Consider the following 15,620-nt stretch of genomic DNA (forward strand, 5'->3'; position numbering starts at 1 on the left):
GCAACAAAAATGATTAGGGGTCTGGAACGGCTTCCGTATGAGGAGAGATTAATAAGACTGGGACTTTTCAGCTTGGAAAAGAGACAACTAAGAGGGGATATGATTGAGGTCCATAAAATTATGACTGATGGAGAAAGTGAATAAGGAAGTGTTATTTACTCCTCATAACACACATACTAGGGGGTCACCAAATGAAAATAATAGGCAGCAGGTTTAAAACAAACAAAAGGCAGTATTTTTTCACACAACGCACAGTCAATCTGTGGAACTCCTTGCCAGAGGATGTTGTGGAGGCCAAGACTAGAACAGGGTTTAAAGGAACTTAGATAAGTGCGTGGAGGATAGGTCCATCGATGGCTATTAGCCAGGATGGGCAGGGATGGTGTTCCTAGCCTCAGGAGCTGGGAATGGGTGACGGGATGGATCACTTGATGATCACCTGTTCTGTTAATTCCCGCTGGGGCACCTGGCATTGGCCACCGTCAGCAGACAGGATACTGGGCTGGATGGACCTTTGGTCTGACCCAGTCTAGCCGTTCTTATGTTCTTATGTGATGCTCTATGTACCATAGCCACCGAGTCCGTGAGTGCTCCAGGCTGCTCCTTAGCTGCTTGATCTGTCAGCCCTGGTCCCGGCTGACATGCCTGTCTTGCTGTCTGTCTGTCCTAGGTGTCATGACTCTGTTCTCCATCAAAAGCAACCACCCCGGCCTGCTGAGTGAGAAAGCTGCCAGCAAAATCAACGAGACCATGTTACGGCTGGGTAAGCCGGGTGGGTGTGGGCTCAGCTCGTGCCTCGCTGCTGGCGTTCTACCCCGGGCCATGATCTCGCCCGTCCCAAAGGGCCAGCCTTGGGTAGGAGCCTCCCAGGGAAACCCAGGGCCTGCACAAAGCGGTGGCACTGACTCGGTAGAAGACACAGAGGGGTATGAGTGACTCACCGAGGGTGCTCTCGCCTTTCGATAAGGCATGAGAGCCAGGTCCTGACCACTCCCGGAGCCTCTCTGCCAAGTTAACACAGGCCTTCTGGCCAGACTCCAGCTGAGTGAGTGCATTTTCCCTCCCTCGGATTCCCTGGAAAGGTTGGATATATTATTCCTTTTCTGGTCCGAACCTGTGGTGTAGGGCTGCTGTTACACAGCTGCCACGGTCCTCCCCAGAGGTGGCTGCGTTTCGCTGCCGGGTAACATGACCTCTGTGTGGATGGTACATAAAGCTCTTTGGCTGAAAGGCGTGTTAGAAGCAGGTGCAGCTGATACTGACGACCCCATCCAGAGCCGGCTTTATGAAGGGCGGGGCCTGATTCGAATACCCGGCAGTGGTCCGGGGCTTCGGCAGCACTTTGGCAGCAGGGGGTCTGCTCCAGGTCTTAAGTGGCACTGAAGGACCGCCCACTGGCGCGGACACCTCCCCCCCTCGCCCCACCACTGCCGAAATGCTGCTGAAGACCCAGAGCGGACCCTCCCCCCCTCCGCTGGGTGAGTTTAAAAAAAAAATTAAAAAGACGCCTACGGCTCGGGGCCTGATTCTGGGGAATCAGCCTAAAGCCGGCCCTGACCCCATCAGAGGCATGGAAGGAGCCTGGGTTTGACCCCTCCCTTCACTTTTCCTGGATCGTGTTTCCATCGGGGCTTCCTCTGGCCAGCAACATGCCGCGTCCTGGCCCTGGGGCTGTGGGAATAACCCCCGGGCCTTTCTGTGCTTCCTTACAGGCATCTTTGGCTTCCTGGCCTTTGGCTTCGTCCTCATCACCTTCGCCTGCCACTTCTACGACTTCTTCAACCAGGCTGAGTGGGAGCGGAGCTTCCGGGAGTACGTCCTGTAAGTGAGGACAGGCCGTGCCCCCCCCGGTCCCTTTAACAGGTGCCCCCAGCCCCCCGGAGGGGCGGGAAGAGTCTTGAGGGGTCCAGTAGAGCTCCTTGCTCCGTGTTGGAAGAAGGTGATGCTTTCCATGACCTCCCCTCCGCCGCCAGGTCCTGTGACGACGCTCTTCCCATTCCCCACGCGAAAGTCTGGCTGCTTGTGTGGATTCCCACTCTGGCGTCGCCTGATGCCGTGGGAACGGCAGTCCCTGGGGGATGCCATGGCTGGTCCCCGTGTCACCCCTCATGAGCACATCGGGGCGTGACTGACCTGGGCTGTCCGTGCCCCCGGGCCTGTTCCCATTTCAGCGGGGAGCAGAGCCAAGCAACACGGGGACCAGGGACACCCTGACGTGCCTGATCCCGGGGAGACGCATCAGGAGGAACCTGATTGGTCCGTTAGCCCGTCGCTGTGTTCAGTGTTGGGTCGTTCCCTGCCAGGCTGGTCCCGAGGCTCAGACCATGGGGCTTCCGCTGCACCTCGTGAGGCTCTGTTGAAACTTTCTGCAGAGGGCCCGTCACGTGGCCCTCCTACGGCTGCCCTGCCCTCGCGTGGCCCCCATCACCATGGTGTCTGGGCAGCTTTTGGGAGCTGTCGAGCTGTGGGAAGGGGCCTCAGCCCCTGAATCTAATCAGCAGCTGCTGCTCGAAGGGGGCATGTGTCATTGCCCTTCATCTGGCTGCGCTAAGGGGAGGGCATGTCCCTGGGGATGGGGGATGGGAGGTGGCTTTCCGGGTGCCCCGGCTCCCCATTGCCCCAATCAGGGTGGGTTTTAGCCCCTGCTCTTTAGCCGCCGTCATGCCCCGTGTTTCTGGCGCAGGTGCGAAGCGAACGTGACGATCGCCATCCAAACCAACAAGCCGATCCCAAACTGCGAGATCAAGAACCGGCCCAGCCTGCTGGTGGAGAAGATCAACCTCTTTGCCATGTTCGGCACTGGCATTTCCATGAGCACCTGGGTGTGGACCAAAGCCACCCTCCTCATCTGGAAGCGCACCTGGTGCAGGTGGGAGCAGCCCTCCCCCAGCCCGGAGCTACTGGGGTCTTAGGGTCCTGTCTCCTCAGCCCCAGGAGCTGAGGTTCAGTTGGGGGCACTGCATGCCCAAGGTCCCCAAGACACAGTTCAGCCCAGGTCCATAGCTGTCCTTATCCGGCAGAAGGCTAGAGGCGGGGCGGGGCCGGGAAGGAGGCTGCAGTTAGGGCAGGGCTGGAGCAGGGCCGGGAAGGGGGCTGGAGTCGGGGCGGGGCCGGGAAGGGGGCTGCAGTTAGGGCAGGGCTGGAGCAGGGCCGGGAAGGGGGCTGGATTTGGGGCGGGGCCGGGAAGGGGCTGGAGTCGGGGCAGGGCTGGAGCAGGGCCGGGAAGGAGGCTGGAGTCGGGGCGGGGCCAGGAGGGAGGCTGGAATCGGGGCGGGACGGGGAAGGGGGCTGGAGTCGGGGCGGGGCCGGGAAGGAGGCTGGAGTCGGGGCGGGGCCGGGAAGGAGGCTGGAGTCGGGGCGGGGCCGGGAAGGGGGCTGGAGTCGGGGCGGGGCTGGAGTCGGGGCGGGGCCGGGAAGGGGGCTGGAGTCGGGGCGGGGCCGGGAAGGGGGCTGGAGTCGGGGCGGGGCCGGGAAGGGGGCTGGAGTCGGGGCAGGGCTGGAGTCGGGGCGGGGCCGGGAACGGGGCTGGAGTCGGGGCGGGGCTGGGAACGGGGCTGGAGTCGGGGCGGGGCCGGGAAGGGGGCTGGAGTCGGGGCGGGGCCGGGAAGGGGGCTGGAGTCGGGACGGGGCCGGGAAGAGGGCTGGAGTTGGGGTGGGGCTGGAGTCGGGACGGGGCCGGGAAGGGGGCTGGAGTCGGGACGGGGCCGGGAAGGGGGCTGGAGTCGGGGCAGGGCTGGAGTCGGGGCGGGGCCGGGAAGGAGGCTGGAGTCGGGGCGGGGCCGAGAATGGGGCTGGAACAGGGCTGGAGTTGGGAACGGGGCTGGAGCAAGGGTCACCAGACCTGCTCCTGGCTCGTGGAATGGCCGGAGTCGAGCGCAGGACGGTCCCATCACCAGATGTGGCTTCCCCAGGCTAGTTCAGGGATGGCTCATCAGCTCCTCGCCTGGAGGCTGAATTCCCTGGCCCCCAGCTACGGCCCCTCTGGTTCGGGAGCGACACTCGTCTGTGGGGGTGTGGGGAGCTGGTGCCGCCAGCGCCGCCTGCGTGGTACCTGGATGTGGCTCCGAAGGGGCGTCGGTCTCAGGCTGCCCCTCCAGCCCTGCATGTCCATTAAAGAGGGGGAGGAGGAGAAGTTATTCCTCCATCCGGAGCAGGGGGGCTGAGACCCCAGTCTGGCTGTGTGGGGAGCCGCATGGTGCTGGGAAGAAGGGGCAGATCCCGGAGTTAGGGGGTGCGGGGCGGAGGGGGGGTGCCGGTGTGAGTTTGGCCCACAGCTGCGGGGAGGCTGCCGCCGAGGGATGGGGGCGCCTGGAGGGTGATCTCGGGGGTGGGGCTTGGGGCCCAAGTCTCCTTGACACTGACACCCCCGGGCACCGCTCTGGAAATGTCTTTTGGGCCCCATGGTGGGAAGGGCCCTGGTGCCAGCATGTTACCGACCGTGTGTCCGTCTCCGCCCCCCCCCCCCGCGGCCGTGGTGCCGGGAGGGGAAATGTGGAGGAGCCGGACACCCTGTCCTTGGGGTTGGGATGATGGAGGGGTTCCCTTGGTAACCGACAAACTGGCTTCCTGGCTCAGCGGGAGAGGGGTGGAGGGGGGCAGCTCAGGAGCACTCCTCAGCCCCACTGGAGAGGATCAGTGCCCTGCCCTCCCCGGCTGAGCCAGCCCCCCCGACCCCTTTCCCTCCCCACAGGCTGACCGGCCAGAGCGACGATGAACCCAAGAGGATCAAGAAAAGCAGGATGATCGCCAAGGCCTTCTCCAAGCGGAAGGAGCTGCTGCGCAACCCGGAGCAAGAGGTGTCCTTCAGCATGCGCACCGTCTCGCACGACGGGCCCGTGGGTACGTCCCGGGAAGGGGGGAACCATGGAGGCTTCGCACGACGGGTCCGTGGGTACGTCCCGGGAAGGGGGGAACCATGGGGGCTTCACGTGATGGGCCCGTGGGTACGTCCCTGGAAGGGGGGAACCACAGAGGCTTCGCACGACGGGCCTGTGGGTATGTCCCAGGAAGGGGGGAACCATGGGGGCTTCACGTGATGGGCCCGTGGGTATGTCCCTGGAAGGGGGGAACCATGGAGGCTTCGCACGACGGGCCCGTGGGTACGTCCCGGGAAGGGGGGAACCATGGGGGTTTCACACAACAGGCCTGTGGGTACGTCCCGGGAAGGGGGGAACCATGGGGGCTTCACGTGATGGGCCCGTGGGTATGTCCCTGGAAGGGGGGAACCATGGAGGCTTCGCACGACGGGCCCGTGGGTACGTCCCGGGAAGGGGGGAACCATGGGGGTTTCACACAACAGGCCTGTGGGTACGTCCCGGGAAGGGGGGAACCATGGCGGCTTTGCACGACGGGTCCGTGGGTACGTCCCGGGAAGGGGGGAACCATGGGGGCTTCACGTGATGGGCCCGTGGGTACATCCCGGGAAGGGGGGAACCATGGGGGCTTCACGTGATGGGCCCGTGGGTACGTCCCTGGAAGGGGGGAACCATGGAGGCTTCGCACGACGGGTCCGTGGGTACGTCCTGGGAAGGGGGGAACCATGGGGGCTTCACGTGATGGGCCCGTGGGTACGTCCCTGGAAGGGGGGAACCATGGAGGCTTCGCACGACGGGTCCGTGGGTACGTCCCGGGAAGGGGGGAACCATGGGGGCTTCACGTGATGGGCCCATGGGTACGTCCCTTGAAGGGGGGAACCATGGAGGCTTCGCACGACGGGCCCGTGGGTACGTCCCGGGAAGGGGGGAACCATGGGGGCTTCACGTGATGGGCCCGTGGGTACGTCCCGGGAAGGGGGGAACCATGGGGGCTTCACGTGATGGGCCCATGGGTACGTCCCTGGAAGGGGGGAACCATGGAGGCTTCGCACGACGGGTCCGTGGGTACGTCCTGGGAAGGGGGGAACCATGGGGGCTTCACGTGATGGGCCCGTGGGTACGTCCCTGGAAGGGGGGAACCATGGAGGCTTCGCACGACGGGTCCGTGGGTACGTCCCGGGAAGGGGGGAACCATGGGGGCTTCACGTGATGGGCCCATGGGTACGTCCCTTGAAGGGGGGAACCATGGGGGCTTTGCACGACGGGCCCGTGGGTACGTCCAGGGGGAAGGGAACCATGGGGGCTTTGCACGATGGGCCCGTGGGTACGTCCCGGTGGGGGAACCATGGGGGCTTCAGACATCACCTCCCCTGGTGCTAGGCCCCATGTTCGGTGGCAGGTTTGCAGCCCCCACTGCTTATCAGTCGAGGGGGGGGTGGGGAGACGCTTCTGTGGTCCCTGGTTTGTTGTGGGGCACGTGGGCCGTGGCTCTCAGCAAGGCACCTTCCTCTCACTAGAGGGTGCTGACGAGAGCAGGCTGTCGCAGGGTCAGACCGGCCCATAACGCCCAGTCTGACCGCGCCCATCGCGCCGCCTTGTTATTAAGAGTTTGGCTGAATCCCTGCGCTCCTGAAAGGGGCCAGCAGCTAGTCTGGGCCAGACCAATGGTCCATCTAGCCCAGTGTCGTGTCTTCCGACAGTGGCTGGTACCAGGTGCTGGGAATGGACAGAACAGGCAACCCCTGAGTGATTCGTCCCCTCTCGTCCGTTCCCAGCATCTGACAAACAGGTTTAGAGACACCCAGAGCCTGGGTTTGCATCCCTAACCACTCGGCTAAAAGCCATTGATGGCCCTATCTCTCTAGAGCCATGTTTCTCAAACTGGGGGCCAGGAGGTCCACGGGCCCCACTGATCAACTCCTCCTGCTCCCTCCCAGGGCCTCTGGCGCGCCGGGGAGCAGCTGTTCAGCAGCGTGCAGTAGGCCCTGGGGGAGAGTGCGGGGGGGGGGGAGGCAGGGACAGGGTGCGCTCAGGGGAGAGGTGGAAAGAGGCGGGGAAGAGGAGGGGCAGGACCTGGGGCTGAGCCTTGGGGGTCCATGAAAAATTTAAAATCAAAATAGGGGTCCGCAGGTTGTTACCATTTGAGAACCGCTGTCCTGGAGCAGTGTCCCATCCCTATACCAGGGAGCCAGCAAGCGGCAGGATTTATTTACACATTAAAAGCATCGTCAGAAACGTGACCGATGTAGAAATGGCCCCGCCCTACCCAGCGGATCTGCTCCTTGGACCCCGTTCCCTCCTGGCGTAACTCCATGAGTCCAAGGAAGTTACCGCAGGGGGCGAACGTCTCTCTCTAGCTAATGTGTGCAGCCCATGGTGCTGTAGGATCAAACGCGCCTTTGAGTCTTTAGTGGAATTACCTTCGCTCATCCCTGAGAGGGCAGAGCTCTTACCCCCTTCAGGAGAAGGGAAACTGAGGCAGAAGGAGGTGACGTGACTTGCCCGGTCACAGTGGAAGTCTGTAGCAGAGCAGAGACTTGGACCCAGATGTGCCCTAACCACTGGCTCATCCTGCCTGTCTGTGTACAGCAGGGGTGGGGAAACTCCACGGCGGGGTTGCGAAACTCTCTGGAGGGCCGGGTAGGGAAGGCCGTGCAGATGCATCTCAGGCTGACTTCTGGCCCGTTTGGCTGCCGCTTCGTGCTGTAAAAGCCGGGCAAAGACCCTCTGGGGTCTCAGGTCCTAGGCAGCTGGAAAACGCATCCTCACTGTGTCAGCCTGCTCTGCGGGGCCATTAGCACAGGGTCCAGCCTCTGAAGGTTGGGGACATCGGGTGGAAATGGGAGGGCATCCTGGTCGCTACAGGAAGCTGGGCTTTGGTTCCGGAACAGGCTGCTTGTGGGATCAACCAGGGCGGGAGACTGAGGTGAATCTGTGAAGATCCCTTCCCGTACCCCACTCAGGCTGCGGGATTCCCCCCTCTGCTGAGCGGGCGCTAAGAATCTCCTCTGTGGCTTTCATTCCAGCTGGCCTGGCTTTCGACATCAACGAGCCCTCAGCTGACGTATCCTCAGCCTGGGCCCAGCACGTCACCAAGATGGTGGCCAGAAGAGGGGCTATCCTGCCGCAGGACATCTCCGTCACGCCCGTGGCGACACCGGGTGAGTCCCTGGGAAAGCGTGGGGTGGTGAGGGAGACAGGCAGGCGATGAGGTCATGACACTGCGCGCGTCTGCGCAAGGTAATTTGTGTCCCAGGAGCACCTAGAGGTTTCTGTTGAGATCAGGGCCCCTGGGTGGCAGGTGCTGCTCAGCCCCACTGCGAGAGACAGGCCCTGCAATCTAGTTTCTGGCAGTTGGAAAATGGAGGCAGAAAGATGAAGGTCCACAGAGCCAGAATTCAAATGCAGGACCCTTGCATCCTAGTGCCTCAGCCACATGGCCATCTTTGCTTGTCACTTCTAGATGGGAAGCACTGGACTGGGAATCAGGAGACTTTGGTTTTCCTCCTCGCCCTGACGCTAACCTGGTGCGTGACCTGGGGCAAGTCACTTCTCCATGCTAGGCCTGCATTTCCCCACCTGTAAAACGAGGGTGGTGATATCCGCCCCCCGTCTGTAGGCTGTGAGACCGGGGATACAAGGAGTGAAATCACAGGGATAGGAGAGGGATTGCACCACAGCCATGGAAATGCAGCCACTTCTGGGGTGGAACGTGGCACCCATTCAGTGGGATCACAGTACAGGAAAGGCAGGGAAGGCGATTGCTGTGTGGAACCATGGGAGATGTAATTCTGTGAATTGGAATTTGGTGGAAACGCTACAAATTGTAATAACCCAGGGTTAAAAATCCCGCCTGACGTCCCAAACAACCTCTGCTTAGGGGAGGGGCAGGCCTGGCAGTGCATGGAAGGGAGGCAAGTCAGGACTGAGGGGCACCGGCAGAGCTGTGTGTGGTGGGAAGCCCAGGGCTGGGGTAACGGGCTGCGGGTCGGGATTGAGGAGCGTGGGGAGAAGCCCAGGGCTGGGATAGCAGGGGCTGCGGGTCGGGATTGAGGAGCGTGGGGAGGAGCCCAGGGCTGGGGTAGCAGGGGCTGCAGGTCAGGATTGAGGAGTGTGGGGAGAAGCCCAGGGCTGGGATAGCAGGGGCTGCGGGTCGGGATTGAGGAGCGTGGGGAGAAGCCCAGGGCTGGGATAGCAGGGGCTGCGGGTCGGGATTGAGGAGCGTGGGGAGGAGCCCAGGGCTGGGGTAGCAGGGGCTGCAGGTCGGGATTGAGGAGTGTGGGGAGGAGCCCAGGGCTGGGGTAGCAGGGGCTGCGGGTCAGGATTGAGGAGCGTGGGGAGGAGCCCAGGGCTGGGGTAGCAGGGGCTACGGGTCAGGATTGAGGAGCGTGGGGAGAAGCCGAGGGCTGGGGTAGCAGGGGCTGCGGGTCAGGATTGAGGAGCGTGGGGAGAAGCCGAGGGCTGGGGTAGCAGGGGCTGCGGGTCGGGATTGAGGAGCATGGAGAGAAGCCCAGGGCTGGGGTAGCAGGGGGTTGCGGGTCGGGATTGAGGAGCGTGGGGAGAAGCCCAGGAAGCTGGGCTTTGGTTCCGGAACAGGCTGCTTGTGGGATCAACCAGGGCGGGAGACTGAGGTGAATCTGTGAAGGGCTGGGGTAGCAGGGGCTGCGGGTCGGGATTGAGGAGCGTGGGGACAAGCCCAGGGCTGGGTGGGGTAGCAGGGGCTGCGGGTCGGGATTGAGGAGCGTGGAGAGGAGCCCAGGGCTGGGGTAGCAGGGGCTGCGGGTCAGGATTGAGGAGCGTGGGGAGAAGCCCAGGGCTGGGGTAGCAGGGGCTACGGGTCAGGATTGAGGAGGGCTGGGGTAGCAGGGGCTGCGGGTCAGGATTGAGGAGTGTGGGGAGAAGCCCAGGGCTGGGGTAGCAGGGGCTGCGGGTCGGGATTGAGGAGCGTGGGGACAAGCCCAGGGCTGGGGTAGCAGGGGCTGCGGGTCGGGATTGAGGAGCGTGGGGACAAGCCCAGGGCTGGGGTAGCAGGGGCTGCGGGTCGGGATTGAGGAGCGTGGGGACAAGCCCAGGGCTGGGGTAGCAGGGGCTGCGGGTCGGGATTGAGGAGCGTGGGGAGAAGCCCAGGGCTGGGGTAGCAGGGGCTGCGGGTCGGGATTGAGGAGCGTGGGGACAAGCCCAGGGCTGGGGTAGCAGGGGCTGCGGGTCGGGATTGAGGAGCGGGGGGACAAGCCCAGGGCTGGGTGGGGTAGCAGGGGCTGCGGGTCGGGATTGAGGAGCGTGGGGACAAGCCCAGGGCTGGGGTAGCAGGGGCTGCGGGTCGGGATTGAGGAGTGTGGGGAGAAGCCCAGGGCTGGGGTAGCAGGGGCTACGGGTCAGGATTGAGGAGGGCTGGGGTAGCAGGGGCTGCGGGTCAGGATTGAGGAATGTGGGGAGAAGCCCAGGGCTGGGGTAGCAGGGGCTGCGGGTCGGGATTGAGGAGCGTGGGGAGAAGCCCAGGGCTGGGGTAGCAGGGGCTGCGGGTCGGGATTGAGGAGCGTGGGGACAAGCCCAGGGCTGGGGTAGCAGGGGCTGCTGGTCGGGATTGAGGAGCGGGGGGACAAGCCCAGGGCTGGGTGGGGTAGCAGGGGCTGCGGGTCGGGATTGAGGAGCGTGGGGACAAGCCCAGGGCTGGGGTAGCAGGGGCTGCGGGTCGGGATTGAGGAGTGTGGGGAGAAGCCCAGGGCTGGGGTAGCAGGGGCTACGGGTCAGGATTGAGGAGGGCTGGGGTAGCAGGGGCTGCGGGTCAGGATTGAGGAATGTGGGGAGAAGCCCAGGGCTGGGGTAGCAGGGGCTGCGGGTCGGGATTGAGGAGCGTGGGGAGAAGCCCAGGGCTGGGGTAGCAGGGGCTGCGGGTCGGGATTGAGGAGCGTGGGGACAAGCCCAGGGCTGGGGTAGCAGGGGCTGCGGGTCGGGATTGAGGAGCGTGGGGACAAGCCCAGGGCTGGGGTAGCAGAGGCTGCGGGTCGGGATTGAGGAGCGTGGGGACAAGCCCAGGGCTGGGGTAGCAGGGGCTGCGGGTCGGGATTGAGGAGCGTGGAGAGGAGCCCAGGGCTGGGGTAGCAGGGGCTGCGGGTCGGGATTGAGGAGCGTGGGGAGAGGCCCAGGGCTGGGGTAGCAGGGGCTGCGGGCTGGGATTGAGGAGCGTGGAGAGGAGCCCAGGGCTGGAGTAGCAGGGGCTGCGGGTCGGGGTTGAGGAGCGTGGGGAGGAGCCCAGGGCTGGGGTAGCAGGGGCTGCGGGTCGGAATTGAGGGCATGGGCAGAGCCATGTAAGGGGCCCCATGACGGGACCAGTAAGGAGCAGGAGTTGGGATTGAGAGCCATTGGCAGGCTGGGAGTCTCTGGACTGGGACGGGTGCAGCGGCAGAGCTGGGTGAGGACAAGGATCCATCACACTTGCTCACACTGTGCCCGCACTCGGGTCTGTCTCCTGCCATCCCGGTCGCTGAGTTTCCCGCAGGGGGTTTAACAGCGAATCCGCTTGGGAAGGCCCCTCTCACCCCGTCTCCCCTCTCTCATGCCCGCAGTGCCGCCGGACGAAAGGGCGAACCTCTGGGTGGTGGATGCAGAGATCTCGCCCGAGCTGGAGAAGAGAGCCAGCCGCAAGAAGAGGAGGAGGAGGAAGAAGAAGGAAGTCTGCCCTCTGGGGCCTGCCCTCTGTGACATGGGCTACTTCACCCCGCCGGCCCGCAGCACCGTCCCTCGCCTGCCCAAGCTGCCACAGCAGAAGTGCCTGGTCGCCAACCCCAGGGAGTCTCAGCTTGGGGAAGAGGTGCCGCCCCCGGGCTCCTACCCTGGCCTGAGGTTCAGCGTCTCCCAGCATGAAGGCCTCTTGCCCCGGGACAACCCCGCCAGGTCCAGGAAACACGACTCCTTCCATCTGATCAGCAACCCCTTCTGCCCCGAGACCGGGCCCCAGGAAGGTCTGGCCCTCGAGGGCAGCGTGCGGTGCTTCCTGGCACACCAGCAGCACAACGGCTTGTTCCGGCTCCCCGCCGCGGGCCTGGATCCCGGCGCCCTGCCCGGTGGGAGCGTCCCCGGCGGGCCAAGGACTCATGGCAGGAGGGCAGGCTTCGCCCCCATCCACTCCCAGACAAACCTCATGGATGCCGAGCTGCTGGATGCCGATTCCGACTTTTAGGCCAGGAGGGACCCAGACCCTTTCTGTGCATGGATAAGCCCTGGAGATCACCTCATCGGGACACAGGCTGTGGAGGAGCCTGCAGATCCCCCGCGTACAGACGTGGGTTTAAAGCTCACACTCCAGGTTCTGACCAGGGACAGTTTTCGCTCAGAGGCAGGTTCTTCTCTGCTGCAAACCTTGATGCTTCCTTGGTAGCTTGTGGTTGCTTTTGAACTCCTTCCCCATCCTGGGTTTCCTGGGCCCCTCCCTGCCGATCTTCCCACCCGAGACATTCGGCCTTTATCCTGCCCGCAGGAGGGAGCCAGCCCTCGTCTCGGCTGGTTGAATGGCAGCTGGACGGGGCCTGCCAGGTATTGTTATTTATTGCTCCGCCGGTGACAGAAACAAAACCAAATGGACATTTGCTGGTGATGCCCCCAGAGGCCGGGCACCTGCGGGGCTTGTGGGATGGATCCAGGATGTCCCAGCTCCCAGATGGAGTCGTGGTTTGTTCCCTTCTTCACCCCGCTGCATGGAGTTTTTTGAGGACTCCTCCACTGGCAGCTCTGCCCCGGCTGGGTGCAGCGTTCGCTCCCAGATCTTTGGCCTGGGGGTGGGGATGAGCCTTGGAGAAGGAGAGAAACGTCCCGTGATGGCCTGGTGTCAGGGAGGCTGGGGGGTCTATACAGAGCGGAGCCTCTCTGAGGGCAGAGAGAAGATCCCGTGGATTCTTTATCCCAGGGGCGTCCGGCTGTCCCGTGAACCACACCAGGGGCTGAAAGAAAGAGGCTGGCGGCTCTGAGCCATGGCAGCCGTAATAGACGGCTGGAGGGTTTAGTTAGGGGTCTGTTTATTAAACTCTCTGAAGCACTGGGGCCACGTTGCTCCTGGATCTTCGCCCATTGCCAGGAGAGGTGGAGACTTTGTACAGGGAGGGGCGGCGCATGTAACGTTGTCACCAGCATCAACCTCAGTGACTCAGCCAATCAGCATAACCCTCCTTGGGACGCATCCCTGGGGGCAGGGACACGTTACCCTGCCCCGGAACCAGAGGCCTGGGCCAGACTTGTGCTGAACGGGAGCTGCTGGAGGGCAAGGAGCCCAGGTTGTAGGGCTCCATGCGGCTCTCATGAAGCATTGCATGCTGGGATTTGTAGTCCTCTGCATTTTGGAACCTGTAGTCCCCACTTGATCTATCTCTATTGACACCCCTGTTGGAGATCCTCCTGGCTCGCTGGACGGGGACCAGTTCAAAACAAGCCCACGCTCGGCCTTCCCCTTTGAAGGCTCCATCCCCGTGTGTGGAGGAAGCTAACTGGGCCTCTAGATGCTACTTAGTGGGTTTACATATTTCCGTTGTGTTACTGGTTTCTTCATGTACCTGTATAATACACAGAGATGTTTACTAGGGCTGAAGGCCATAAAAAGGATGTCCCAGCTGGAAATCCCTGACAGCAGCGCGTCATGTCACCTGCCTTCGGCCCGGATCTTGTTTACTGTGCTTTTCACTGTGGAATATAAAACATTAATGCCCTTCTCACACCCAAAATGTGCCTCGTTCTAAGCCGGGCTCCCCGTTCTGCCCCGCATTCTGCCAGTGGAGTCACTCCAGATTGAAGAGGACCTAACCAAGACCCGCAGGAGGCCCCTCATCTGTATCAGAGCTACACGCTCGGGTTCCTTTTGGTCACCGCGATCCCTTTCACAAAGACGCAGCCTCAGAGGATATATTCTTGCTCGGGGGGGGAGGGGAGGGTGTTATTCCTCCTGTGTCCCAGCATCCCAAGCGGTAGGGAAGTGGCTTTTGATTGGCTGACGGTGATAGCCGAAAGCAGCTGTGTTGGCTTTTCCTGTTCGGCGCTGAACCGAGAAGGGCTATGTTGGAGGGAGCGTGTTCCCCACACTGGGGCCGTGTAAAGGGCAAATAAAAGTTCTTTTCTGGTGCACTTGCGCCCTCAGAATCTGCCAGGTGGTTGGAATCCCCTTTTGCTTAAGAGTTGGTGGTTAAATGGGTCGTGTGTCATGGCTGTTTTTGCTTAAGGGGCGGAGTCTCTCACGTGCAAGCCCCGCCCCATCTGACTGTTTTGCGTAAGGGGTGGAGACTCAAGAACTAACCCCGCCCCGCGGGTGAAGAGGTGGTTGACTTGTTGGTACTAACCCCTGCCCTCGGTTGTTGATCTCCTGGGGTCAGGGGAGCTATTCCAGACACAGATAAAAAACCAGCTCGACCTTTGACCCAGAACTCAAACCTGGAACTTCCAGGGGGTTTAAAAAGTCCGGCTGCCTCGAACAGCTCATTTTCCACGTTCATGAGCAGCCGGGTTCCAGCTGGCAATGCCCCAGGCCCAGGAGGAAGTCTCTCCTCATGGCATTTCTAGGCGTGCAGGGAGCCTCTTCCCACGGGAGGGGCTGGGCTGAAACGTTGGGTTGAAGATGTAGTTTGCAGGGGCGGGTCTGGACCCAGGGTTCCAGTTTGGCTCATTGTAGGGAGAGGACCAGCCAAGCCCATTCTAGCCAGATCTGAACTCCCCCAAAGTGCGGGGGGGATTGGAGCTGGCGTGTTCTCATTCGGTCCTGACAGGACTCCCAGCCGGCCTCTGCCGGTGTGAGAGGCTTGGAGAAGCATCAAAGTGTCTTTGGTTTCTCCTGACGCCAGTTGTCTCACTGAGGGTTCTGCACTGCAAAATCTGCTCTGCACTGCAAAGGGCCCCGTATACAGAGGCTGGCACATGCTGCTAAGTGGGTCCCTCTGAATAATATAATGCCCAGGAAAAATGCTGCGGCTTTAAGCTGGAATGAAGGTGGTAAACGATTCCATAAGAACGTAGGAATTCTGGATTGTAGGAAGAGCAGTTCAGACCGCAGGTGTATCTAGTGCAGTATCTTGTCTCCCATGGTGGCCCATACCAAATGCTTTGGAAGAAGGTGTAAGACTCCTCCTCGTGGTCAATTATAGAATAATGCGGTTTCTTCCCAGACCCTGGCAGTGTTAAGCCGACTAAGCCCTAAGGCATGAGGTTTCATATCCTTTCTAACATGTTTTATATCTGTCAGTGTTTCTTATTCTTGTAACTGTCTAAACTTTTGTTGAATCCGGCTAACTCCTGGTCTCAGTGATATCCAGTGGCAGCAAGTTCCACAGGTTAATTTTTCTATCTAAAAGAAAAAAACTGCTTTTATCAGTATTAAATTTGCTATGTTTCAATTTAATTGTCTGCTCCCTTATTTGTACATAATGAAAAATAACCCAGCACCGCCAGCTGGAGAGAAGCTTGGTAGCTTTTTCTTAAAAGACCCCAACGTTATAAAGCCCAGAAATCCAATCCAGAATTGCATGTGAGTGGGCATTCCCATTTTAAATCAGGCAACATTTCCACGGTGTAAAAATGAGATTTTATAAAATCTAAGGCCGGTAGACTGTCTGCCCAATTTAAAAAAATACTTCAGTGAAAACAATTGGCTTTTTAAATGCACAAACATTCACCTGTAGCATTTGGGAACCCAAAGCACAGAAAATCTCTGAGTGAAACTGCCTCCTACCAAAATGAAACTAACCTCAGGAATTTTTCGTCATCTGAATCAGGAGTCATGCAAAAATCAAATGAAGATCAAGAAGAGTGACAAACTGGATTTAAAGGGTGATT

The 15,620-nt window shown here is 61.3% G+C and overlaps 1 protein-coding gene across 1 annotated transcript in view; it reads left to right on the top strand.

Annotated features, from left to right (window-relative positions):
* Nucleotides 1-15,186, top strand: part of SMO (smoothened, frizzled class receptor) — a 34,085-nt gene extending 18,899 nt beyond the window's left edge. Inside the window, exons 7-12 of the mRNA XM_050936847.1 lie at nucleotides 671-763; nucleotides 1,713-1,821; nucleotides 2,684-2,869; nucleotides 4,691-4,839; nucleotides 7,841-7,975; nucleotides 11,381-15,186. Coding sequence (XP_050792804.1) covers nucleotides 671-763; nucleotides 1,713-1,821; nucleotides 2,684-2,869; nucleotides 4,691-4,839; nucleotides 7,841-7,975; nucleotides 11,381-11,994 — 1,286 coding nt within the window. The 3' untranslated portion in view covers nucleotides 11,995-15,186. The remainder of the gene's footprint in view (nucleotides 1-670; nucleotides 764-1,712; nucleotides 1,822-2,683; nucleotides 2,870-4,690; nucleotides 4,840-7,840; nucleotides 7,976-11,380) is intronic.
* Nucleotides 15,187-15,620: the final 434 nt, after the last annotated feature.

Source organism: Gopherus flavomarginatus, chromosome 1 (assembly GCF_025201925.1).
Source record: "Gopherus flavomarginatus isolate rGopFla2 chromosome 1, rGopFla2.mat.asm, whole genome shotgun sequence".
NCBI lineage: Eukaryota > Metazoa > Chordata > Testudines > Testudinidae > Gopherus > Gopherus flavomarginatus.